Consider the following 26,742-nt stretch of genomic DNA (forward strand, 5'->3'; position numbering starts at 1 on the left):
CAAAGATTATGGAGGTCATAATGTACTCTCTCAACAATCGTATTCACCCCGATGTACTATCCAGATGAGGTCCTCGTAAATATAATATTTGTTTGCATAACTAAATAAAATAAAGTGATTGAAGGCCTACTCTCGTGTCGTGTTGGAGTGGTTTTGATAACACTTCACCATACTGGTGAGCGTGGGTTGGTGAAAGCGAGGTCCAAAATTGGTTCAAAGATCACTGGTCCCTGATGTTAGCCAAGGCCGGTAATTGAGCTCATGTTGTAGGGTTCGTAGCGTAATGCAGCGACACTGTGCCACCAATTCAGCCATCTTGACAGACAATAGTTCAACTAATAAATTCACGACAGTACCATTTGTACGGTACTATTTAATAAAACGAATCATGACTCTATGCGGTACTGCACATGCAGACACAAACTCGTGGTAGAAAAGTGCAATAGACACACATGCGCACGTACAATAATGTCCAGGCATTGTGTACATTTTTTGTACAAGTTTCTTAATATTTCCACGTGTAAATAAAAAAAAAGCTGCTCAACTATTTAACATTGTTGGATGTACATCCAAACAGGAGAGTGCATGGGGGATGTAGAACGTGGCAGCCAAGCGTGTAATTGAAGAGGCAGTCGAAGTGCTTCCCATACACATGTGGTGGACTCGGCGAATGAAGCGATCTCGAACTGACAGCAAATGACGAGTACGAGAAAATAGCCAGAGGCTGCGGTTTGCCAGAGGGGTTACGCTGGGTTGTGATCAAGGTAACAAGGTCAGCAAAAGGTGTCCATGGGGAGGGAATCCCATGGAGTGACTGCAATCCTGGCTGCAAGATTTCAAACACGGTGGATACGCTCCCACTTAAAGTGTCACCGTTATTCATTCGGGACCGAGCGCAATGTGCTCTCGTATTTTTGACTCGGAAGACCACGTGTGCCGTTGAGTTCGGTAACAGTCGTAGGTTTGGAGTCGGGAAAGACGTAAAAATACGAGAGAACGTTTCGGGCGCAGTTGTGAAGTGACTTTGCGAATGTTTTGCGCAATGAGTTGGATAGGTCGTGGCACAGCTGGACTTGTAAGCACACTGAGACTCATACGTCAAACAAACATAACATTGACAGCTAGGGGCGTCATGTAAAATAACACCACACCTTGTAGGCAAACGGCTTTGGAAAGAGTGAACCGTTGCTACATTTTAAATAGCTTTCGATGTCTTTTAGTAACTCTTCGGAAACAAACACTGTAAATTTTTGAAGTTGGAGAAAATTGAGCTGCTGCTGATGTCTTTGCTTCCGTGGACTCCTCCTAAGGTGGAGACTCATCCGGATGGATGTGAGCACTGACATATGAGGCCGTGGGCTGCCTGCAGTTGTTCGTGTGAAAATTTGGTTAATTTCGTTTCATTTCTGCATGCGTCCCTGGCCATCGTCCCATGAAAATACAGAATGACATCGCTTGCAAAATGTGGTGCACAAAGTACACGAGACACTCTATCATGCTGGATCTTGTTCCAGGAGATTAGCTCTTGGGAGAGATGCCTGGTCTGCAGAGCCATCCATTTTAGCACCTGGACCCGTTCCTTGGAGGTGTTGGGGTTGGGCGGGATCCATCGTATTTGTCTCGTTTCGCAGATGCTCCAAAGTGCTGATCCCTGTCTTTTTTTGCAGCTGCTTTACACATTGTTACAGTGGCCAACACATTTAGAAATGAGGGCCATTGTAAAGGAGACGGTGGGTGCTAATATAAAGGCAATGCATTGGCTTGCCATAGCAGGTGCAGTGACGCATTGTGCTGCCATTGGACTGCATCCACAAGTGAACGCATCCATAAGTAGGGGCCACCTGTGAGTTTCGTCTCGAGGCTTTTAAAGTTGAACTGGTTTTAATTTGCCATGTTTACAAATAGGAGTTTTTAGAGTCCACAAAGCTGCTGGGCTGAGAGGTTGCAAGAAAATAGCAGGACAGCGAGTGGGTTCATAAACCCAGGAACACGTCCGTCTAGAGTTTTGTGATCCTCTCCTGTACGTGTGTCATTTGAGTGCTCCCTCAAAAGAGTCAGGTGATTCAGTGATGTTTTCCTGGGTAATTGAAATATATACATAATGTTTTACTTTTAATATCACAGTTGCTGACTGCAGGCTCAAAGGCCTTAATTTACAAGCAGCCACCAACAAACAGCACTTCAATTTGTAATAGTTAAGAGTTAAAATTACTTTGGTAATGAGACAATGGGAAATCCAAAGTGGAGGTGTGCGAGGGAAGAGGCAACATTTTAATTGTTTTAACTTGCTGTGTGGTGCTTGAACACACAGTATGGGTTAGGTGAAATGGTCAGTTTGGTAGACCGAGTGGAGGAATCAATGAGTGAACTTCACAGGAACAGTAGCCGTGGAAGTAGCAACAACAAACAGTGACGAGGTTGTGACTGACTGCCAGTGAGTGAGTGATTGAAGCCAATCGGTGAGTGCTGGACCATCAATCAACCTGACGGGTTTATGTTGAGTTCAATCACACACAGATGGAACCAAGAGTCTCTTCAACGTGTTTCCTATAAAATATAAAGTTAATGGTGCCGCCCTGCAATGGCCTGCTCACTCCACTGCTGGCACAAAGGTCTCAAAAGGGTTTTTTGGTCTACTCTTCCACGCTGACTAAACCTCTTGCCCCACCACACGCAACATCATTACTGACGAGCTACTCTGCTGGGTGGACAGACGTGCGATGGAGGACATTTAAGAAACCTGCACATTGTTTCAACTGCCGCGCCAGGAGAAGGAATCGAACCGATGACCTCTGGATTGCCAGTCCATTCTCCTAACCATTACAGCTCGAACACATGCCCTGCTGGACCACGTGCACCTCCGGTGAGCACGGTTAGCTGCGTACGGTGTGAAAGACGTTATACATACATGCCATGCTTTTTAAAGTAATAATTAAGACTTTGGTGCAGAAAATAAAGCCAAGCTGTTTTGATGCCTCCTAATCCAAATAATAATGTAAGCCGTGCAATTCCTCTTCGTTCCAATTCTGTCAGCGGAGTTACCTGTGCCACTGTGTACCCAGTTCATACATTTGTGCCGGCTCCCAAATGACAACCACCGACTTCTGTGTCAGGATTGATGACCACCCTCGTCCCCTTGAGCTGGCTGGGAGCTTGCAGGAGTAGAACGGTCTGCTTTGTTCACATATTGCATGAAAACACAGACACTGCGCATATGTACAATGCTCCTGGTGTCTTATTTGTCCAAAAGGTTTTCATCTGGAAATAGTTGTGAGTTCAGTGGGTGTTTCTTTGGCCAATATTGTTATTTCCACCCCCCCCCCCCCTTCTCAGTTTGTGGAGGTGAGTTGCTTTTAATGAAATGAGACCAAATGGCACTTGCTGATAATAGTTTGTGCCATTTCCATAATTACCAAATCACTTGGAGCGGAGTCTTTACTAATTGCAAGATGGTCTTTAATACTATTGATGGTTCATTGGATCCAGTAAGTCTATTATTCAATATCAACCAAACACCAAACATCACATTCCAAGGCTAACTTTGCCTCGATAAAAAAAATATATAACAACACTTAATTTTATTCTTGGTTCTTTCGGTAAAGTCACGTAGAAGGGAAATAATAAAATAATATAATATTAAACAATAATATAATTTTACCAAAAGAACCAAGAATATGAATCCCTGTAGTCACGAAAGCTTTAAATCAAAATTTAACGCTTAATTATCTAAATATTAACCTTCATTCTTTCCTGAAGAAGGCCAGTCAGCCGAAACATCGCGATCTTCCTATAAGTGACGATAAAAAAATGGTGTTAATTGTAATGAACATGTTATCTGGGGATGTATTCACTCACTGAAGCAGCAGCTTGAGGAGTTGACACTATTAAAGACGTGTGGCTGTGACTAAATTAACCTGTTTTTTTATACTGTAACTGGTATTATTAATAGATGTACTTTGTCAGTTTCATTGCAATTGTGTTACCGTGTCGGGTCCAAAAACTACATCGATGTATTTATTTTTGATATGTGTATTCATGTCAGATATGTTGAGTGATGTGTTACGTTATTCTTTTAATGATGACCACTGCTCGAATAAAATATGTTGCGATGAAACTCTTTGAGAAAAATGTACTTCGTCATGCAGAATATTCGTTCAGTCGACCTCAACAAACACACCACCAGTGATTGCATATCACCACTATATGCCAATACGTCTCAAGCCACGATAACGAACAAATACATTGTAAAACTTTCCTTCGTAAGAACAAAAAGTAATGCGTGAAGATGAGGTTACATGTCAAGCAAAATAAAAATGTGAACAGGACATACTGTGAATGAGGGTGACAAAAACTGAAACAACCCCAGTGATAGGATGGCAGCGGAGAGAAGGAAAAAGCTTGGGGAGGGGGGGAGGCGACAGGGGGTTCGACTCAAGTGGAAGTAAAACTGGGACACGCGTCTGAGTGAAATTGATTTTATAACTGCACATGACTATGACGTAGTGTTAGCCGCATGGAATGGATTTCATCCAGCAGTGGATAAAGGATGTCGATGATGATGATGGCAACTGCTGGTGACTTTCAAAATGCCGTTGGTAATATTGCATGGAGTGCAGTCCGAGTCGGCGATGCTGCTTAACAGCTGCGCAATCGCCCCGTGAGAAAAAAAATCTCTATTTTCCGCTGACAGAACGTCTGCGTCATTGGCTTTGGCTTCAGAGTGTCCACTCAGTGTGATCGTTGCGGTACATTGTCTTCCTCTGGCACTGCATTTGCTTTACGCATCAGTGACTGCCCGCCGATACAGCAGGCGAATGTATGCTTATTTATATGCCAGTGTTTCCAGGAGACGTGGCCTCTTCCTCCTCTCGTCACAACGTCGCTGTAAGCTATATACTGGCGTGAGTTTTCGTAGTGAAACTTTAAATACTTTTGACTTGTGTATGCTCCCATTAGGGTCATTTAATTGTTAAAAGAGTGGAATATACTTTTTGGGTCTTTGGGTAAAGTCACGTAGATAGGAATTTTTTTTTTAAAATCACGACGTTTCGATCGCAGCACAAGCAATCGTTTTCAGGTGAAAAAAATACAGCAGGCAAATTGCTGAGGCAGGAGAAATATATATTTTTTTAAATCATTTTTCTATCTACGTGACTTTACCGAAAGACCCAAAGAGTATTAATTCCTGCAGTCACGAAAGCTTTAAATCAAGAGTGGAATATATTATTTGTCGTCCCAGGTTTGGTTTGATTTAATGTGTCAACGAACAGTTTAAGTCTCGAGTCTCTAGGTTGCAATTAATTATTGGTGCAATATGTAATACACCAACTATGTGTACATGAGCATATAGTTTTATTAAACAATCTTTTACTTTTACATTTTATGGATATTACATCGAGCTGTTATTGTTTTAGTGATAAGGTTTTGACTTCACATTTTGTGATTCATCACTTGTATTACGTACATTTAGCTGTTTTTTATATTAAATTTTCATTAATAACAATTATTGTGGTGCTATTATTGCTATCAATGAGCTGGGAGTTTGATTTTTGTGTAAGAATTCGTTCATCCGAGGCCACTCGAGATAATCACAGCCAATGACATGATGTCACCATACCTTGCCAACACTTCCTTCAGCTAAATCCCTCGGCTCTTCTATCACCAATAGCACACCTCCCTGAGCTACTGAGCCAATTTTGATGACTAATAGCTCGTGAAAAAATCTTGTGCTGATTAAAAATATGCATCCATTTTTTAAACTTTTCATCTGCACTTGCTTGTTTCAATTTAAAATGAATGATTGGCAAGTAGAGTTGTTTTCCATAAGGCATTTTAAGGTTCTACAGGCATGTTATAAATATAGGAATGTACATGACACACCTTGGCTAAATGCTCTAGTAGACATACTTTGTGTTGGTGTTTTCAGTCAACTTGACACTATTATTATAGAAGCAGGATTTTAATAATAATTTCCATCCCTTTGTAAATCCGGTTTGATGCAGGCCTCCCGATGCCATGTTGGTCATGGGGGTTGATTTATGACAATTGGTGTGGATCAGGGAAGAAGAAGAGGATTAGGATCTGTTCGGAGATTAGTTACCACTGATTACCACTAGCCGTGGCTCCACCTCAGATGAAGTTGACTTTTCCATATTTTATTCACCAAATTTGGAGGGGAAAATGTATGGTGCCAAGATCGCTTTTAAATATTCTTCTTCTTCCACGCATTGGTCCCAGTCGTGTGGGGTCCACTGTCCTTACTAACCTTCTCCATGATGCCCTCTCCTGCACCGTCTCTCTTTAGGGTTTTACGGCCGGTTGCCACCAGACGCCAATAACCCTCTTCCCCTTCATCATGGCTTGGGACAGGCAGAAACTAATTTCTGGTAGTGTTTGCTCTTAAATATTAATCATTCTTACTAGAAAATTAATTAACTATTTTCTGCAGTGCTTTCGAGGCCTGCAGACTTCAACATTGACATTTAGCTCTTGAACATATCATTATCATCACGATCCATGGGCAGATAGCCCATCGGTGTCCGCTGCACATATTACCATACACAATAAAAAATAACTGATCTTTTGTTTTTTTTCAGATATGCATGTATTTATATATCTAATTGATATGGCTCTTACAACATTTAAGTGGTAAAAAAAAGCTTTTTTAAATGGAGATTCAGGGCTGTGAAATGTTAAACAGGAGAACTCGCCCACCACCATTCTTACTCATCAATCATTATCTGTGGCAGCTGTAAGGTCTACAAACTCCTATTATCCTCTTCTTAGTGTCATCCAGAGATTAAAGGAGTAACTTTGGATAACGTGGCTGATGAAAAGATCTCGAATTTCCACCCCCCACATCACCGTGGATAAGAGAAATTTTTCTGTACAACAATTCAAAAACTATTCCACGTTACCATCACAGTCCTGTGAAAACTATTTAATTTTGAACCGGAATAAACACATTTCATGGAAGATATGGTAAACAGTGCGAACGTTTCGAAAAGGACATGACAAGAGAGTTGTAGTTGTGATCAAGAAGAGGAGGTTGCAGTGGGTGGACGTGTGGAATGGATTGGGGCACGTTTTAGGTGGCACTCGAAGATTGGCGACCAAGTAGAATGTCTAAAGCCACTGAGTAGCATACTAAACTATAAACTATTTTGATTGCAAACTCCAAATAATACAGGTTTCACGGTCGGCGATTGAACCCATGACCTTCTGTTACCAGATGAGGTAGATACGGTAAGAAGCGACATTGGGTGTCAACTTTTCATGACTTCACAATCTTAGCAGAAAGAAGGCAGAAATGGATGGTAACGTGAGGTGGCATGCATGACATTGGTCATGATGACCTCCCGACCATGAGCACTACAATTATGCAATTGAGTGACAGGAAAGCAGATGTACTTAGGACTTGCAGTTGTCTGCTTTGTGTCACTTTGTGGTGCCTTTTTAATTTATATATTTTAAATACTTTACAGCAGTGGTTCTTAACCTTTACCGCAGCCTGCATCCCTTTGGTTCTCAGTCTTGTTTTTTTTATAAAGTTAATACGTACATAGTTTGTGAAGCAAAGTAGTTGTACTTACGTGCCCGTGCTTAATTTGTGTTTCGATGATTTACCTTCTAAAAATCTGGGATGTCTCACACGCCTAGAAAAGGCATCTCACCCCAGGTTAAGAACCACGGCTCTACAGTATCGAAACCGAATACTGTACATTTAGTGCAATTTTTACAGAGGTTTTTATAACAATGTTTGATGTTCAAATGCATATAATTTGTGTCTACAGAGCGAGTTGTTTTTTCTTACACAAGGCTCAAAGCCCATCTATTCCAATTTGTGAATTTATGTCTTTCGGTAACTTCAGTGGAAATATCATAAATGCAAACCACATTTTTCTCCGATATCTCACTTCCAGTTTAAAAAAAAAAATTCCATAGACTTGGACATCCTTTACATGGCTCATTAGCACAAGATGTGAGAGCGGTGAATATGGGTGACTTTGCCAGGCTGGAGCATCTGGGCCATGTTGCGAATGAGGGCAATGCTTTTATTTACCGTGACATGGCTTGGTTTTCCGTAAAATCACTTTTGGTATTATTCATACAGATTTCCATTACGTAAAAGGGAGACATATCTACGCTTTATTTGCACACCCTTTTATATACCCCATGTCCTGCCATCTTTGGAATCACAATGACTTTTTGGCACCTTCTAGGTTCAAACTTGTACAATTATAAGAAAACCTTCATCGTCGACGGTCTGTGTCTGCCTCCTTTTATTGCAAACCCCATTAGGACTAAATTCCGAGAACGTTTAAGTAGTATTCAATTCACCACCAGTGCCAAAAAATAACAGTCTCCACGTCTGCCATTGCTCTTATTTTGTGTAAATGCAGATGTGCAACAACAGCACGTCTTCCTTCTTGTAACTCTTCCTTTGAACATTCATCAGAATATGCTTCCTAAACTAAGTGCTGTTTGTATTCGCCTTTTTGTTGATTGCTTATGTTAACATTTGGATAACATTTGAACCTTTATTATTCCAATATTGTACGTTTAAAAATGTTACTTAAAATGCATTAGAGTACTGTATTACCAATCATTTACTCAGGAAGGCCTCACTAAGTCAGGAGAGTAATACATTTCATATTTGGTTGGCTTCATGTAGCAGGTAACCAGAGTACCCTAGATTTTATCTCCCTCGCCTGGTATGCAGGAGGTTGTGGGTTCGATCCCAACCCTGACTCCTGGTATATTTAAAGTTTTCATGTACTCCTCATGGTCTTGTGGATATTTCTCCGGGTCCTCCAGATTTTCTCTCCAAATTTCGAAAAACATGCGTTTAGAGTATTTGGCTGCTATGAATGTCCACGTGCATTCCACTTCGTTGAGCTATGATTACGGCCTGGTCGCTTCTGAAGAAGAGCTATCAAGCTCAGTGGGCCTTACCTGGTAAAAAAATAGTTTAGTTTAAAAACCCATACACAAAAGGGTGAGAAATAAAGCACTGCTTTTTCCTGGTCACCTAAGCCCCAACACTATACGTTCACTTTTATAGTTAACGGGATGTTTTATTGTTATATTTTAGAAGTTATTCATGTTGACAAATGTGCCCAAAATGCACAATTATGGAGTACCGAATACAGCTATCTACAGTTCTGGTATCGACATGGTAGGTGTAGATTCGATGTTTCAATAACAACAGCGCTGGGTATTTTAACACATTGCATTACTCATGCTGCCAAAGGGGACTTTCAGTATTAGGTCTGCAAATAAACAAGTTAACCAAATTATTAGCAAGCTGAGCCCCACTGTTTTACAATGTTTAAGACAGTACAGTTCACAATACTCTTGGAATTGGAAAAGGTTATTTTGTTACGCTAACTTAATATGTTAACATAATTTAGAATATAAAAAATAGCTTTGTATAATTTCCTTGTGAAGCTGTATATTCATTGTCATTGGACTCGTTATGTTGTGTACATAAGAATATTTGATGTTTTGACACTAGATATAATTAATATATACAAACCGATCCAAACTTTCACTTTAAATATGTATTATTATTATTATTATTCAGTAAGCATTTAAAATAAAATAAAAAGAAAGCATTTTAACTATTTAACGGATATACCTAGTCACAATGAAAACAATCTGGAATTGTGACCAGTGCCAAGTTTTTAATCCTAAGTCTGGCATTGTTTTTTTTATAATTAATCTTCCACTTTGTTTTCTAATACGAAATGATTTTCACACTATCAAAATGCACGGATATCAATTAAATAAGAGCCTGAACTCTTGGTACTTTTATTTTAGTATATTCTGAAGAGCAAAAAAAGGCGAAAAGCACAGACAGCCGTGAGGGATCCTCAGGTTTGCTTGGAGAATCCACCGCCCAATTGTGCTCATGGAAATATAAAAATACACTCACAAATAGATGCACACATTTTGGTGCCTGCTTTCATTCGAGCATATGAGAATGTTAATTTCACTGGTATACAGCATTATGTAAAACACATCGAAATGCTAAATGGAAAGTTGTATTTATTTATTTCCCATAAACTTTATAGATCCCAAAATGCATCATTCTAAGTGGTTTGGTAAGTTTCTGCGTGGGTGGTGTTTTTGAAAACATATTTATCTATTGCATTAAAACATGTGGAATTTGCCCTTATAGACAAGACAAAAATCCACTCATATAACCTTAACATACTTTTTGGGCAAGTGCTATTAACTAGCACGCAATTTAGGCCACCACGGTACACGAGGAGGTGGATGGCCAGCACCACGCCCGACCGCCTTTTCCTCTGTAGTGCCGATGTTTAAACACCACACCAGGTAGTAATTTGAGGCCGAGTCGACCTAGGCGAGGCCCATGACCGGTTGAGATCATCGTCACTGGTGTCGGTGGTGAGCAGTAATCGAACCCGTAATTGAACCGAGTAATCGAACCGTAATCGAACCGAGTTCATAGCGCAGCACGCTAACCGCTACACTACCACTCCCCTACATGGACAAGCACACACACACAGACATAATATATCCTGGGTATATCAATAACAAAGCATACAGACTCCCTTGAAAGCCAGCAGAGACAAACCAATGATAACATCTCATAGAGAAGGTGAGCTTGAAAGCTAAATCCATAATATTTTGTATAAAACACTTATAAAAACAGTGATATCGTGTGGACAAAAATATTCTGGTGTTAAACATCTGTTGAAAGTGACAGACGTTTCATATGAAATGTTTCATAGGTTGCTCTTACCACGTAAAATAACTATCATTGGAATGTTCTTACAGTAAATAAAGATTATCAAAGTTTGAATTGTCGTTTTTATTGATGAAGATTTTTAGCAAATGTAATTAATTTAATGAAATAAAAAAGCCATGTTGGATTGTGCAGAATAGGGGGTTTTTTCAGTTCTTTTTTTTATGCCAATTACCAAATAAGACATTTGCACATAGAGTAGACAAATTCTCTGCACAAAGCATCCCGTTGGTGCTTATTAATTTATACTCATTCTTCACAATGTTCCGTCTCATATATTTAATGACGTGCACACTGAGGCACATGGAAGCAATTTAATGGGACTCGATTAATTATCGTATGGTACTCATCATCATCATCAGCCGTTGTCTATCCACTGCTGCAGTAAGGTCTACACATGCTGTCATAGCTCTGTTTCCACAGTGGTTGTCCTCTCAGACATGTTCTCTGCTTTGGCTGCCTTTATATCACCAATGTCATCTGTTATGGTCTCATCCCTTCCAGTAATGTGTCCTGCCCACTCTCCTTCACAGTCAATATGGTGTCTCCAATTTGCATGTGTTCCCTAATCCATGTACTTCTCTTTTCGTGTCTAGCTGTAATTTTAAACACACCCCCTTTTCATGCTTCTTTGTGCACTAAATCAACTTTTGTTCCATCTAATTTTTCTGAACCCATTTCTCAGATCCATACATCATAGCTGGAAATAACCACCTATTAAAATGCATCCTCTTTATCTCTATTTTACACCGTTTGATTATTATCTCAAGACAGCCCGAATATATAATAGCCCTTGCTTTATTTCATTATAATGCCGAGCAAATATCTTGACCATTATGCCTTCCTCAAATTTCACGAAGGCATACCGGCTTGATATACAGCATGGGTATACACTGTATACACATATACACACACACGACTCTTTTAATGCTGCCTACAGGCACAGAGCACATTTTAGCTGCTCTCCAGGTCACTGCTCTTTCCAGTTAGATGCACACTTATCTGCCGGTCTCGTCACCTGCCTTGGAGCCTCTTATACCCTGATAGTGTGCTGTGGGCACTGCGTCAAAAAGCACACCATCTGTTTCCTTCCAGGCGCATAAGAGCCAACATTGAACAAGATAACGTCTGTTGCCATGGCAAAAATTAATCAGCCCACAATAAACTGGTAATTTTCCATGAAAAATTGAGTGGTTGTGTTTTGTGCCATTGAAAAGATACATTTTCAGAGTGATGTGATTTGTATTCTCATATGCGATTAACATTTTACAGTGGTATGGTGTCATCAATGAATGTGGAGCTGAGACATGACAACCACTGTCCCAGTGTGTCACTCCCATTGTGTCAAATATCACTTTCCTAGCAACGCCAGATGCGAATCATCTGTGTCAATACCAAGGACCTCCTCTACGTAAAATTAGCTGTATATAGGTAGCTAGAAATGAGATTGTCAATAACGATCAAAGACCAGTCTCCCATGTTAATAACTGACCATGTTAAAATATATATTACAAATGGTCATTAATAACCCTTTGCCATTCCACTACTAGATGAAGGCATCCCCATACCATGTCACAGTCATGGTGGTTGTTTGACCATACTTCACCACACTGACCAATGCAGTTCGATGAAGGGGGTGAGGGTTGTCAAGATTTCACTCGCCACTGGTTGTCCATCATCCCTCCATGGTTGATAAGTGGGTACCACTTTGTGGGGAATTAAACAGTGGTTGTCCTCTGTATAGAATTGCCTCTGCCATAAGAATGTGGAATATCTACCACTGGGTCAGAGCGCTAAATCGGATATGAGCACGACATCAATGCTCATGAGCAGGAAAGCACTTCGACTTTTTATGAGTGACAATTAAGATAGTTCAAAGCAATTGCTATTTATGGGCGGATGTGTTCACTAAAACTCAACATGGATTTTATGCTGCTAAGTTCAAAAGTATTTCTGTCAATTGAAAAATAATTGTCTCCTACACCTGGGGAAATCATCTGTCCTAATTGTAATTCATTTCCAGCTGAGAATCTATCATTTGCATTGTGAAGACTGCATATGCCATTTGGAAAAGTGAAATTATGAGGTCGTTCACAAGCACCTTTTACGGTTTGGATAAGTGTTGCCTTGTGTCCGAAAAGCTCCATGTGGTTAAGAGTGTTTCTTGAGTGCATCAGGATGAGACATTAATGAGACATTGGGAGGCGCATCGTACATAAACCCTGGACCCATAATGTAGCCCATATCGGTTTTAGTTGGGCTTATGATTGGGACTTGTAAGTGAAAAATCTATTAATGATCCCCTTATGGAGAAGTGGTACAGAGCCCATTAGGTGTTTTATCAACGATGAAAGCCAGTGGACGAATGCAGTGACAGAATGATAGTGAAGAGTGACCATGTGACATTATTGGTTCACCAAAAAATAAAATGCTGTCGAGTGATAAGGGGAGGATGCACGTAATGCCATTGAACAGCATCAGAAAAAGTTACACAAGCTCTCATCGCTGGCCCACTTTCATAGCTTTTGTAACACCATCTTTCAGCCCTCATAGCGCAGCAAATTACAATGGCATTCTTTGAGAACTCAATACGATACGTAGGTCATGTTATAATTATCAGTGGCTTGGAAAATACTATCTCTGTGGACAGTTTCCTACATTGATTGGCCTTAATGAAGTGCTGTATTGATGGATAGGGAATGGAAAACATTGTATATTTCAAACCATTTGCAAGCATATTTATTCTAAAGTAATATTGGAAATGTAATACTTTGAGGACCTTTAAAATATCTATATGACAGAAAAGCACAAAATATTATTTCATTTACTCTCCCTGACACAGTAAATCCATGCTGCAATTAAAGGGAAAAGCCAAGTTCAGAAAATGTTCTGCGGTTGTATTCAAATGAAGTATTCAGGCTGAAAGTATCGTCCTACTTTATTTTGCATCGTTACAAAGTAAAAAAGCCGATCCTGTTTTTGCGGTCCTTATTCCCACGGTGCATAGAAATGCTATTGTAGGTGAAGCACTGCTCAAACGATTCCGTTTGAATTTACAGCATAGTCGAATTGCTAATGAACAGTGGTAACACTTGTGCCTCACAGTGGGAGATTGTATGTTCTTCTCCTCTTCCTCCTCCTCCGGTTCCCTCCCATAGCTAAAACAAACCCCTTACAATATAATTGGCGTTTAACTAAAAATCATCCCAATGCTAAAAAATAATACCTGCAAATTACTCAACATCGGGCCCCCTACTATGAAGACTTGGCAGGACCCTCGTGAAATAGTCTTGAGATTCGGTGAGGCTTTTATGGGTAAACGAGCGTAAATAAAGAAAATAATTAGTTCATCGTTTCTGCACAGTACAGATCTGGCTGTATGCTAAACAACGTTCGTGTTCCTACATGTTCCATGGTGATGCCCCACCAAGGTACCACAGACATATGGCCCTGTATTTGCATTTTGTTAATTGAGCATAATTGTTTAATATTTTTGCATTAAACCATTTAAATTGTCAACAAAATATATCTAATAATTCACTCACACTGTTGTTTGTAACACACATGATTATCATGTTTTTCTGCATCTTCTCCTTTCGTGTGGCTTGTGTAGATTCAGGGCAACAAGGACAATTTCACATTCAGGTGGTCAACCAAGACGACCACGTCAGGAGCAGCGGAGTGTATAGCTGTGATGTCTCCTTCATATTTATATATCGGGAATTGCTTTTTTACATGTTGTTTAGTCTGTTCTGAATGACCACAGTCGCACATTGGAGTTTTTAATTTTACATTTGTGCATTAGGTATCCTCATCTGCCATGGTTTGTGCAGCTACAGTTTACGATAGTCCGTGAGCTTCGTGGATAATCAAAAGCGGGGAACTTCTGCATACATTTTCTGCATCAATATTGGGTGATATCCATGTATACAATTTACACAAAAATTATATACACGTTTTAATTATGAGTTATCCTGTCAGTAAGGATTATCACTTTTTTGTCCCCATCCCACCGCCTCCAATATATGTGTAGTGGGTTCCACGGAGACACACACTTGACTTTGGAGGCAACACGTGTATTGCTGCACTCTGACAGGGTAACTGCATAAACGTACGGGATAACAACATAGGTGGTGACTACCACGTTGTAACTAAGACCACAACGGTGTAACTACACTACAACGAGGTAACTACATAACCGGGTCAGTCAGTAGCGTACTGTCTGACCCACGAGACGAGCGTAACGATCGAAGAGACGGAACACGGCAAGTTGATTCCAGACAACAGCCCGGATCGGCTCTCGGGACCTCCCTTATATGCGCCTGAGCGTGGCCTGGCTACGCCCCCTTCTGGATCCAACCAGAAGGTTCTAGGCTGCATGTCACGTGTCCTGCTCGCCCCCCTCGGGCCCCCCTCGCTACCCTGTCCTGGTCACGTGCCCTCTCGGGTTCACCCAGAGTATCATGTCCTGGCGTGCCCTCTCTCTGCCCGTTACCGGAACCATGCCCCCTAGGGGCCCCTTCCATGGCATATACACCCTAGATATCACCCAAGGTTTAAGTGAATCAGTCACAAAATCGAACTTTTATAATTAGATATGTTTTCTTACACCGATGATTCGATGTGCGTATCATGAGCATAAGAATATATTTTGATCAATGAATCGATGCATCGTCACATACCTACTGTGATACAATTATTCATCATGACATACATTAGTACATGAAAGATATACCACTTTAATTTTTTTAATCTATTTAATGTTAAAGTAAAAACCAAATTACAATGAATGGATTTTGTTGAAGTGCTTCAGTCATTTAAATACTTTTGCAATCATTTGATGTAAATTTGTACAAATAAATCTGTTGAACATAAGAAACCGTTTGAGAGTATTTGCCATATGCCAAAAGTCACCATGGGGCTGATGAGCACCATCTGCCGGCCTTCTTGTAAGCTTTGTCTGCTGGATGAAAGCTGGGGGAAAGGGAACTCTTCCACTTTGCATCCAAAGCGTTCAAATATACAGACCCTGACATCTGCATATTTGGAGTTTGCATGTCCTCCCCGTGGTCGTGTGGATGTTTTCCCTGGGTTCTCTGGTTTTACCCTCCACATTGAGAAACTTGCAGTGAGATGATTTAGATTATTTAGCTGCTATACATTTCCACATGATAAGCCACTTTGCTGATCTATCATTTGTAGCCAGGTCACTTTTGAAAAATAAGTCAATGCCTCAGTGGGCTTTTCCTGGTAGGATGGGGAATGGTTTCGTTTTATTTGTATGTTTTTGGGTGATTTGTTTACCTTTTATTGTACTTTGCACTACTATCGTGTGTTTTGTATCGATTGTTGCTGTAAGTATCTTACCCACCCCTACTGGACATCTGTGAAAAAGAGCTTTATAGCTCATCGGATTTCTCCAGTTTCAATTAGCCACTGGGTTTTCCATTATCTCTAATAATTTAAGGAGAAAAGACCAGCGAGGTGGTTAATGAGCGCTGGAAGGGAGCTGGTCTGCAAATGATTTTCAATCTCCCCATGGGTGGCAAATCAAATTGTCGGGTAGAGAGGAGGTTGAATAACGATTCTTTTTTGTTCTTTTCAGTTCATGGAAAGCCGGTATGGAACAAAGTGTTTCGCCAAAAATATCATTCTACTCCTTTGATATATTTTTTAACACCTCTTTGGTTGCTATAATAGGTCATCTAGTCTCATATCAAAGGGAAGATTGATGATCTTTGGATCAGGTCAAGGGACAAAACGTCTAAAATTAGAACAAAGGAACAATTATGCAATGTTTGGAAATGTTATTTAAACATTTCTAATTGCAGCTTGCTTCTATCATTAGGTTTTTTGTAAATTCACTATTATTGTCGTGCAATATGCGCGTGTGCGTTCATCTTTGCATACGTGGACAATGTCAAGGGTCGAGAGTCTGCCTTCACTTGCAAAGAATAGAAAGGCTTCGCTTCGTTCACATACATTCGGTATTTTCATTCACGTGTTCAACCTTAGTTTGTTTGTAAGGTTTTGCGCAGGTTCGTGATTAAATTGAAGGTATTCCCTGGCCGCGTGAGTCACGGAGGGAGGCGACGGTGCGTGGAGTCTCTCCGGCGTGCGCCATGCACCTGTGGCGGCGCTTCGGCGCCCCGACCGGGGACAGCGCCGCACGGCTTAAAGATTTTCTAGATGTGGAAACCTAAATGCTCGGACAGCTCCAGCTCGAGCATTAGTGGAAACATTTTGCTTTGGAAGAATTACGATGGTCTGTGGGTGCTGAGCTCGAGACATGTACAAGCAGATTAGTGAGAAATATTCAAACAGATGTTAACTTTGCCAGCGCTGAACAAACACCGTTTTTGGGTTCCGCACCTGTTCATCTGCTGACGCTAATGATCTGCAGTTAACTTCACGTAGAAAACAGCTCATTTCAAATCACAATTATGGATCGCGCTGGTAATTTCCCCCATAAATAAGTGAGACTGTACATTCCATTTTGATCAACTTCCTTTAGATATTCTAACATTTTACCTTTTAAATAATTTACCCACCCAGGAGTGCTGGCGTTAGTCGATGATAGATCACAGACTCTGAGATGAATCATATACATTGCTTTTGACAATGACATGGTATAAAAGCTGAAAAGTGCATAAAGAAACATGAAGAGATACATCCTGTGAATTCCATTGCGAGTCAGAAACATAAATACGTGGATCAGAGAACAACACAAATTGGAGACATCATATTCACTGTTTCAGTGGGCTTTGGCAGGATGCGTCGCAAGCAGAGATGATTGATGTATGTACGTCGAATTTTTTGCACCGCCACGTAGACAACCTTGCTAATCGGAGGTGCGGGATATCACCTCTGATGATAGCAGAGAGACAAGGCGAGCGATGGAATAAAAGCCAAATGAGGGAACGCACCAGAGTGGACGACCATGGTGAAGATGGAGCAATGATGGCAGCGTGGGGAGGCCGATCATCCACCAATGGATCAAACATGGCCGATGATGATGATGATACCAATGCCATATTACATTTAAACTCTGCATTGCTGAATAGTGCTTGGATATTTAGTATATTGTTGAAAGCAATCATCAAAATTGAGTTTCAAGGTCAATTGTATTCCCTCACATAGGTGTTGAAATGTCACATCAATACATGACAAGTTATGCAACTTGGCCTATCCAACCATTTCAAATCAATATTACACTGGTGGCATTTTTTACATTTAGAAATTTGAGTGAAATTGCGGCCACATTTTGTATTATTATTCAGTGTGGCTTTCTGGAATAAAAATAACATTTTGTTCTAACATGCCAACAACAACATGTATTAAACAGTAAAAAAATCCAAAGGTATATAGGTCACCTTCAAAATACACTACATCGTTCTTCAAACACTAATTTGCATGCCAGTGGCCCATTCGTTGGCTCACCACACAATGAACTCAGTAACCGAGTTCAAGTCCCAGTCACGGCTAACATCAGCGGCGAGAGATATTTTAACGAATCCTGGGTCACTAACATTATGGTCAGTGGATATTGGTATGGTTAAACGAACCCAATATATATTAAAGGTATAGAGAGGTATTCATCCAGCAGTGGATTGAAAATTGGCTGTAAATTATTATTACTGTTAGTAAGGCATAGATAAAATGTAGTTCTTTCATGGCACCAATATTCTTTTTATTGAATGTGATAGCTGTACAATAGTTCCTTTTTCATATGGTATTTCTAATGAGTCAATTATGCGGAATATAATGGGCTGATTTCTTTGTAAGACAATATGAGACACTACATTGAGAAGAATAAACAGGTGAAAGCTGTCCATTCACTGAGGAAAGGTGAAGTAGAGTAGTCTTCTTCAAGCAAACAAGTGTTCTCTCTGCCATGGAGCAAATCACAGGGTTGGCTCGGCGTTTTGGAATCGTTGATTAAAACACATTCCTGCGGAGCGAGCTGGTAGGAACGTTGGGTTGCTCGGTCAATGGCCAGGGTCAACGGCGGCGTGGTGTATTCCGCGAATATGCCCCGACTGTGAGGGCGGGCAGAAACCGGCGTGAGTAGGTTAAACGTTGAGTTTTTTAAGGGCACCACTGGGCGACCAGCCCCTCCCCACCCAGCCCCACCCAGCCCCTCCCCACCCTCCCCTCCTCACCCAGCCCCTCCCCACACTCCCCACCCAGCCCCTCCCCACCCTCCCCTCTCCACCCAGCCCCACCCCTCCCATTTTTGGATGCACGACGGACGGACGGATATAATAATCCCCTGTGGGCTGGTGTAACCAGGAGGTTTCTACCAGTATGAAGAGCATCGGTTGTCACTCGTAAAGTGATTTGAAGAATTTTCGGATTTTAGGTCACAATTAAACAATTAATAATTTGCCTTTTTTTAACTTAACTTTCATATCGTTTATTTGTTTTTCACATTTCGTTTGTTCTCTCCATGAGCTTAAATGCAACATTTCATTTTCATCTGGTCTAATTTTCAGAAATCGTAAATAATTGTTTTTCATATACAGTTATGTGCATATATGGTGAGCATAAGCATTGATTTTAATCGATAAATTGATGCATCATTACAGACCTGTAATGTATTACAGTTTATGGGGCTCTACCAGGAACCTATAATGGGGCTTGCAGCCATATAAAAAGACAGATCCTCCGTATAGCCTTTCACAGGTTATTGGTGTAAGTGCTGTAAGCAAGCACCTATTTAGGCTGATACTAGAAAACGAGGGGTGATGTGGCCAGCACTGCACTATGCCGAGTCAACTTTGTCTTCCCCGTGCTGATGTTCAGATAGCACACCAGGTACTCATGTGAGGCTGAGTTCACCTAGGGGAGTCCCAGAACCAGTTCAGATAGTTGCCACTGATGATAGCCGTGGCCGGGAATATAACTCAGATTGTAGTACAGTCTGCTAACAACAATGCCACTGTCTACCAAAAAACACATAGAATGGTATTTAATCTCTCCATTCGCTGATCCATATATGTGTACCACAACACGAGGCTCCCTCGAGCAGCAGGTTTTTCTGGTGGGTAACGGACGCCTGTCGGTGGCATACACAAAATAAACATTTGGTGTCCTCCAACAACGGTGTAATCTCCAGCATCATTTTCATAATATGCATGTTGACTCCTAAACATATAATTTCCACAGAATGCAAGGACGTTGCCTTCACATTACTTATCAGTCATACACTACACTGCTGTCCAAATGTCTTTCTCCTAAGTGGTCAGGGTGTGAGAAATTCATTTCCTATTGAAACTATGGGTTTAATGTAAGCCACATTTGCTGTCACGCGTGCTGTGTATATGCGATCCCATGCTTCCCAGTATCCCAGAGTAGGAGAGAAACGTACAGCCTTTAGGTCGACCGCATATAGACAGCTGTCATTATCTGTTAAGGCTAATTGAGCCGAGAAATATTACAATTCATACTTGGACTTGTGTACATCCCCCGTTTGCACTCCCGGCACGGCAGTTGAAATGATGGACGAGTTAATTGAAACCCCCCCCCCCCCACTCTACCAAGAGTATAAATGGGTACCCCATAGTTAGTTGATCGTCAGGTCCTGAGTGGTGGGGCAAAATGTGGGTAAAACCACGTTTTCCATGATGTCTGGCCACCGAGGAAGAGTAGGCAAAACACAACTGCTTAAGAGGCACTCGAGAGATTTCTCTAGTGGAGGCCCTTCTGCCAGCAATGGTGTGAGCACGCAATTGCAGGGCTGCACCTTCAAAAAATGTTATGTTTTCATTGTAATACAAATTGTATTCTATTTGACTTCCAAAGTTTTGTGGGATATTCACAACCTGTTCTGTTTCCTGGCCACATGATGCACATCTGAATGCGAATTATTAAAGCAAAAACAAATTTGGGTTATGTCATCAGAATCATGAGATGAATTTATTTTTTATTTGGATCACTGCAGCTTCTAGTTCATCACCCTGTTGGCAGTGAACAACCCCAGAAGACAATGTCGCAAATCTCCTCCTGAAATCACTCAGAGACACATTTGGCCACACTAGGGTCACATTTGAATGCCCTGTAAAGATTGTTCATCACTCTTGATTTGAAGCTTTCGTGACTGCAGGAATCCATACTCTTCGGTTCTTTCGGTAAAGTCACGTAGGTATAAAATAAAATAAAGCAAATCACGACGTTTCGATCGCAACACAAGCAATCTTCATCAGGTGGTCTAACAGATGTGTAGAAACCCTCCCCGTAGAGGTGGTTCAATCGACGTAACTTTATCGAAAGAACCAAAGAGTATTGTTCATCACATCACTGAAAGTGAAGTGTCCTAGAGATGGAATTACGTGAACGAACAAATTAATTGTGTTTTTTTTTGTGTGCTATCAGTGACCAGACTGAGACCGCCAACTCTCCACACACGAGAACCTGGTTTAATCATGGGTGGCTACCCGGATTTGAACTCGGTTATTCAGAGAAGTGACAGTTCAGTGCTCTGACCCCTGAACCATCTGGCCACTTCAATACAATTTTAATAATGGTGTCGTGGGCCTTTCACTCGCCCAGCCTACTCAACGTCACCTGAGCTTTCTCTGTCCTCACCGTGAGGCCTGCACCATTTGTCACCCGTATTTAAAATCAGTTTTGTACGTTGCATAACACCCCAGTGCAAGAAGGTTTATCCATTACTGTCGTCTTGTTTATTTTTAAAAAATATTTTTTTTTATGTTCCACTCGGTGACGTTGGCAGAAAACACGGGTTGGATGAAACCCACGTTGCCGTGAAAATGTCTAATGTAAACACGGTCAGATCGAGGGGACATTGCGCACACACGGTCACGTGACGCCACCTGGCAGGCCCAACGTGTCACGCCGCCACATCCCAGGTCCCAACAACCACAAGCACGGACAGCAGTTTGAGTAGATGCAGCTGCCCAGTGAATAGCAGCTTGGAACTACGGAATATATATTAGCAAGAAGATTAATTCCCAGCACTTGCATCCTTAAAATTTCTACGAATGTCAAAACGGTATCTGGCATTACAAGGCAAACTCCTATAGCAAACAATTTTGCACCATCGATACCCACCCAGTGTAATTTGGCGTTATGGCACGTTTGACAAATTGATCATAACAGTTAGTGTGTGCGTCCAGGCCATAACATTTACACCACAGTATAAGAGCTTCCACAAGAGTATGATGGAAAAAACCTGGGGCCGTTATTTCCAAAGCAGGAATATCAGATAAAGCTCTCGGTCACGGTATGGACATATGTGTGCTAACCAATCTACAATGTTAACCTGTATTATGTCAAAACTTTTATATTGATATTGCTCAACAAATTTGGGCCAGTAATGTAGACTGATACAAACAAAAATACCAAGATATCCTGTGAGCCGACAAAAAGTTTGTGTACACCAATTTAGGTCTATATGGTACATGAGGGTGTAGTGTGGCCAGCACCATGCCTCGCCAGTGCTAACGTTTTACATACCAAGTACTCATTTAAGCCCAATTCAACAAAGTTGCGGCTCAGGGCAAGTTCTGATATTACTCAGCACTAATATTCGTGGCCAGGAATTGAACACAGGTCACCAGGTTTGTAGTAGCGCATTAACCAATGCGCCACCACTTTTTCAAACAAGAACACAGAATCTAGGATATATTAAAAATAGTCCATCATCATCAACACTGCCCTATAACAAAAACATGGAGAATGACTGCTTCCTCTGAGGTGAGATTATTTTCGTCTATGCATGAACATATCAGCCAAGTTGACGTAAAATACAAGTGTGGTTAGATTGAGGCCAATAGTTACATAACAGGTTATGTGCCAGAGGCAAGACCTACGTCTCAAAACAGACAAGCTAATGACATTTTGAAATTGCTCAGACGTCTTTATTTTTGCTGTAAGGTCATCATCGTCACCACTCTCACCACAACAATTATTATATCCCATTAATTTCCACGTTTGCCGTAATGCTGCATTAAAAATATCTCAGCAAGATGCATACTTTGGGGACATCACAGCAGAACTTATTGTGAAGGTCATTATATCCGTTTTCTTCAGCATTATTAGTTGAAAATAAATGCATTGCTAGTATAATAATCATAATAATCACCACTGCTAACAATGCAAATAATTGTGCACATATTTGTATACTGCATATAGAACTCTCTTCATATAGAATATAATTGTTTTCATGTTGCTGAAATGTATTTTGCTGACAATGTACATTTTCTTCTGCAGTATATTTTGCAATGAACCCATTTCATTACTTATTTTAACCTTATGACCGCACATCTTATAATATACTTTTCGAATCGCAAAATACATGTATTTCTGTATGCAGCACCAAAGGTAACCAGAAGATTTCACCGTTTTCCTCATAAAATAAACACTCTTAATTTTTAGAGCTTTCGTGACTGCAGGAATTATTCTTTGGTTCTTTCGGTTAAGTCACGTCTAAAGATAAAATAATGAATTAAAATAATAGCGACGTTTCGATTGCAACACAAGCAATCATCATCAGGCATAAGAGAAATAGCAACAAAAATCTAACTAGAAAACTATAGACAGACATACAAGCAGACAGACATCACAAGGACACACAGAGAGAGGACACATATCGGCACAGAGAGAGAGGTCGTTTCTGTGACGGTCCCTTAAATATAGGGAGGGAGGGCGGGGACGGAGAGAGGGAGGGGGCAGAGAAAATTAGCATATCAATGAGTGGACGGCAACGTGTTGCTGCTGCGCAAGTAAGATGACGACGTGGCACGGCACGCAAGCTTGAAAATTAGGAGAAAGACACACTAAAATGAAATAACCTCGCAAAATATCGAAATGTGATGTAATGCAACACAGAGAGTCGGTCAACACACAATTAACGCATAGCCAGGTTGATTACGTATTTCAAAGATTGCTAAGTTAGAATTTAAGTGTGAAAATTCCAAAGAGAGGACACAGGCAGAGAGAAATTGTATCTTTAGACGTGACTTAACCGAAAGAACCAAAAAATAAACACTTTACACGAAAGATAAGTATACATCTTTGGAAAGAAATTTTATTCAAAGAAAAACTGCACGAAAAAAACAACAAAAACAAGGCCCTATAGTGTGCTGAAATCCTCTAAAACATGCACACGTAAGTAAAAGGTATGTTGTGGTTTATTGTTAACGCCCTTATATATATTTGTTTACATACAATGTAGGCTTCAGATCTTAAGCAATGGTATGCATTTCCCCACATATGTCAGCTCAATAAAGCCTGGTACACCGTTCAAGTATTAAAATATCATATATCCAAGAAAAGCAACTGCATAGCTTTCACTACCATACATGGCTAAAATACAGTAAATTATAAAAATATTGACAATCAGACATGACGGTCAATTTTTCTAATTAAAGATATTTTCCTATACAGTAGAATAACAATACAACAGTGATATCATTGCAAGTTAAACAGCATTTCCATACATTTCCATTGTGTGGCATCTCAAAAAAACTCACGCAAACCCTTCTTAAACAGATTATCTGGATAAAACACGAACTTTCCGTATGAGATTCGTTTAATGTTTGTTTTAAATACAAAGTGTCGTAAAGCAAACACAGCATTTTATAAGCCTCACCACGCTGAATTTCACGCATATTTCACTTGTGGTCATGAGCTTCTTTTACATCATCACCGCTCAAAAAACCTGAACATGCATCTTTGGAAGAAAAGAAAAATCTCCAAATAGTGTTTTTATTTTCAAGACAATTTTTGTATTGAATGATTGTAATTATAATATGTACTCCATAACATGCTCGTCGTCACTGCTGCTACTCACTGTCGCCTTGATCTCTGAGGTGGATGTTGCTCTTGTGCCTCAGTAGTGAACTAGCGACACAAATTAGTTGTGGGGTTTTTTTTGGCAGCCATTCACCGATTGTGAGAGATGAAAGCTCATATTAATAATGATGACAGATGCACAAGATTTTGCAGACAAGTCAACAACTCAGAGGTGCGGAGCCAAGTTCAGGGCTGCTCGAAAGCCTGACCAAACAGATAGGCCTTTAGTTCCACATCGAGGGGGCGATAGCAGAGAACCGACTTGAGGCTGTAACAGTTTGAGACCGTGGTGTCCAAATCTGATTTTGAGTGACACTGCGTAGGGTTCTACATTGAGCTTCAGTGCAAGGAGAAAATAGTGAGGCGAGGTATTGTGGGGGACCGGTGGTGAAGGCGCGATGACAAAGGCAGGCGATTTTAGAATTTGTCCTGGCTTGCGAAAGGGAGGCAATGAAGAGTACGGAGGGTGGTGGCTGCAGTGTTGGGCATGGAAGTGAATAGGCGAAGCTGATCTCAGTTGCCTATGCTTCTTCAGCACGAAGAACCCCAGTGTTGAGTGCTCATTTCAAGCCAAGAGAAACTCACCAAGACCTTAGCAGTTACAGTTTAAAAAAAAATATTTTGAGTGTAAAAAAGAAACGGCCTGTGGGAGATTAGGAACCCAGATCACTGGAAGTGGCACGTACCCTAATCACCACACCACTGCTTTCTGCAATGTCACTATTAGCTCATGCTGTGTCTATGATGTTTTAAATGTATATCTTTCCATTAAAGAATTCTGCTATCTTTAAACGACTTACAACTGAAGTCATATGAGGTACAGCTGTTAAACCTTTCCCAGGCCTACATAATTTCATCTCTATTTCAATCCGATACGTACATACACTTAGCAAGCTTTTTACATATTGGCTAAATAGATAGAGGGCACTTTGTGTTCCATTATAAAGAAATGTATTTGCAGATAAATGATTTAGGAAACGGCCAATTATATCATTATGGCAATTTTATTAACTTTCACCACAATAACCATTAAAGCATATCATATTTGGCAAAGCTCTAATACTTCTCACGTTTCCATTTTGTTTTCATGAAGATCGCACGTGTAGATTGACAGGCAAAGCCGGAACATTCACAGCTGAGCAATAACACCACAGGGTGTCTGCCACCAAAAATAGAGAACTTTGCATTATTGCCTCTGAAACAATCAAAATAGTGTGTCGACTCTGCACCATGGGACAGCAAAATGGCATTCATTGCTCTGCTTGTTGTAAATATTATTTACACAAACACATTGGGATAACATTAACTTATTTCGTTGATTACTTTTCCTGAAATTAAGGCCAGTGTTGAGATTGTACTAGTGAAAAATTGTTGAATCTTCATATTCAAAAACTTACTTTAAATAAAAATTGGGAAGGGAGAATATTATAATTAAGATGAATAAGTAATTTAAATAAAATGGGGGTGAGGGAGAATATTAAAATAACAAAAAATGTACGGCAAAAGCATGTGTGATATTCTCCACCGATTGAACCAACGCCATGCACACGTTACGCGCAGGAATGGCAACCAGGATTAATAACGCGTTGGTATCTCTGTGTGACCTATGTATATTTACTGCTGCAAATGTAGCAGCACCAGCATGCATTTGATCCTTCTGGGGCTGTCTACAATGTACCATGAAATGTCTGCTATATGCTTTAGTTCTGTCACTTTACTTTGAGGATTTGCACCCCCAATTCACGAATACTCAGTTTGACTTGTCGCCTAGAATCAGTTTCACAAACGTAGCAACATCTGTATCCTTGGCGTTATGTATTCCAAAAAAAGTGTTGTCCTGCAAAAGAAAAAAATCAAAAGGACAGTTACCAATATGCTGCATATTTTCATACGTTATAACTGATGTCCATACAAACATATTGCTGGGTGGATCAGTGGAAATGGTTTGGTGCATTGCAGGATGATCCCCGCAATTGGTGAGTGGTGACATCTGCCTCTCTCTCTCTTCACAAACCCACACTGACGTTGCTGGGTTGTATAGCCAAACAGTCCTCATGGCCAAAACGATGTGGGGGATACCTTCATCCAGCAGTAGATTGCAAACCCCATTTCTATCACATCAACAATTTTGGCCATGATGACATCTC

At 40.6% G+C, this 26,742-nt stretch overlaps 1 protein-coding gene across 2 annotated transcripts in view; it reads right to left on the reverse strand.

The window, feature by feature from the left end:
- Positions 1-22,656: 22,656 nt before the first annotated feature.
- Positions 22,657-26,742, reverse strand: part of LOC144932567 (dual specificity mitogen-activated protein kinase kinase 6-like) — a 62,522-nt gene continuing 58,436 nt past the window's right edge. For both annotated transcript variants that reach the window (XM_078856773.1, XM_078856772.1), the window contains exon 12: positions 22,657-26,432. In XM_078856773.1, coding sequence (XP_078712899.1) covers positions 26,346-26,432 — 87 coding nt within the window. In that variant the 3' untranslated portion in view covers positions 22,657-26,345. The remainder of the gene's footprint in view (positions 26,433-26,742) is intronic.

The sequence above is a fragment of the Lampetra fluviatilis genome, chromosome 5, assembly GCF_964198595.1.
Source record: "Lampetra fluviatilis chromosome 5, kcLamFluv1.1, whole genome shotgun sequence".
NCBI lineage: Eukaryota > Metazoa > Chordata > Hyperoartia > Petromyzontiformes > Petromyzontidae > Lampetra > Lampetra fluviatilis.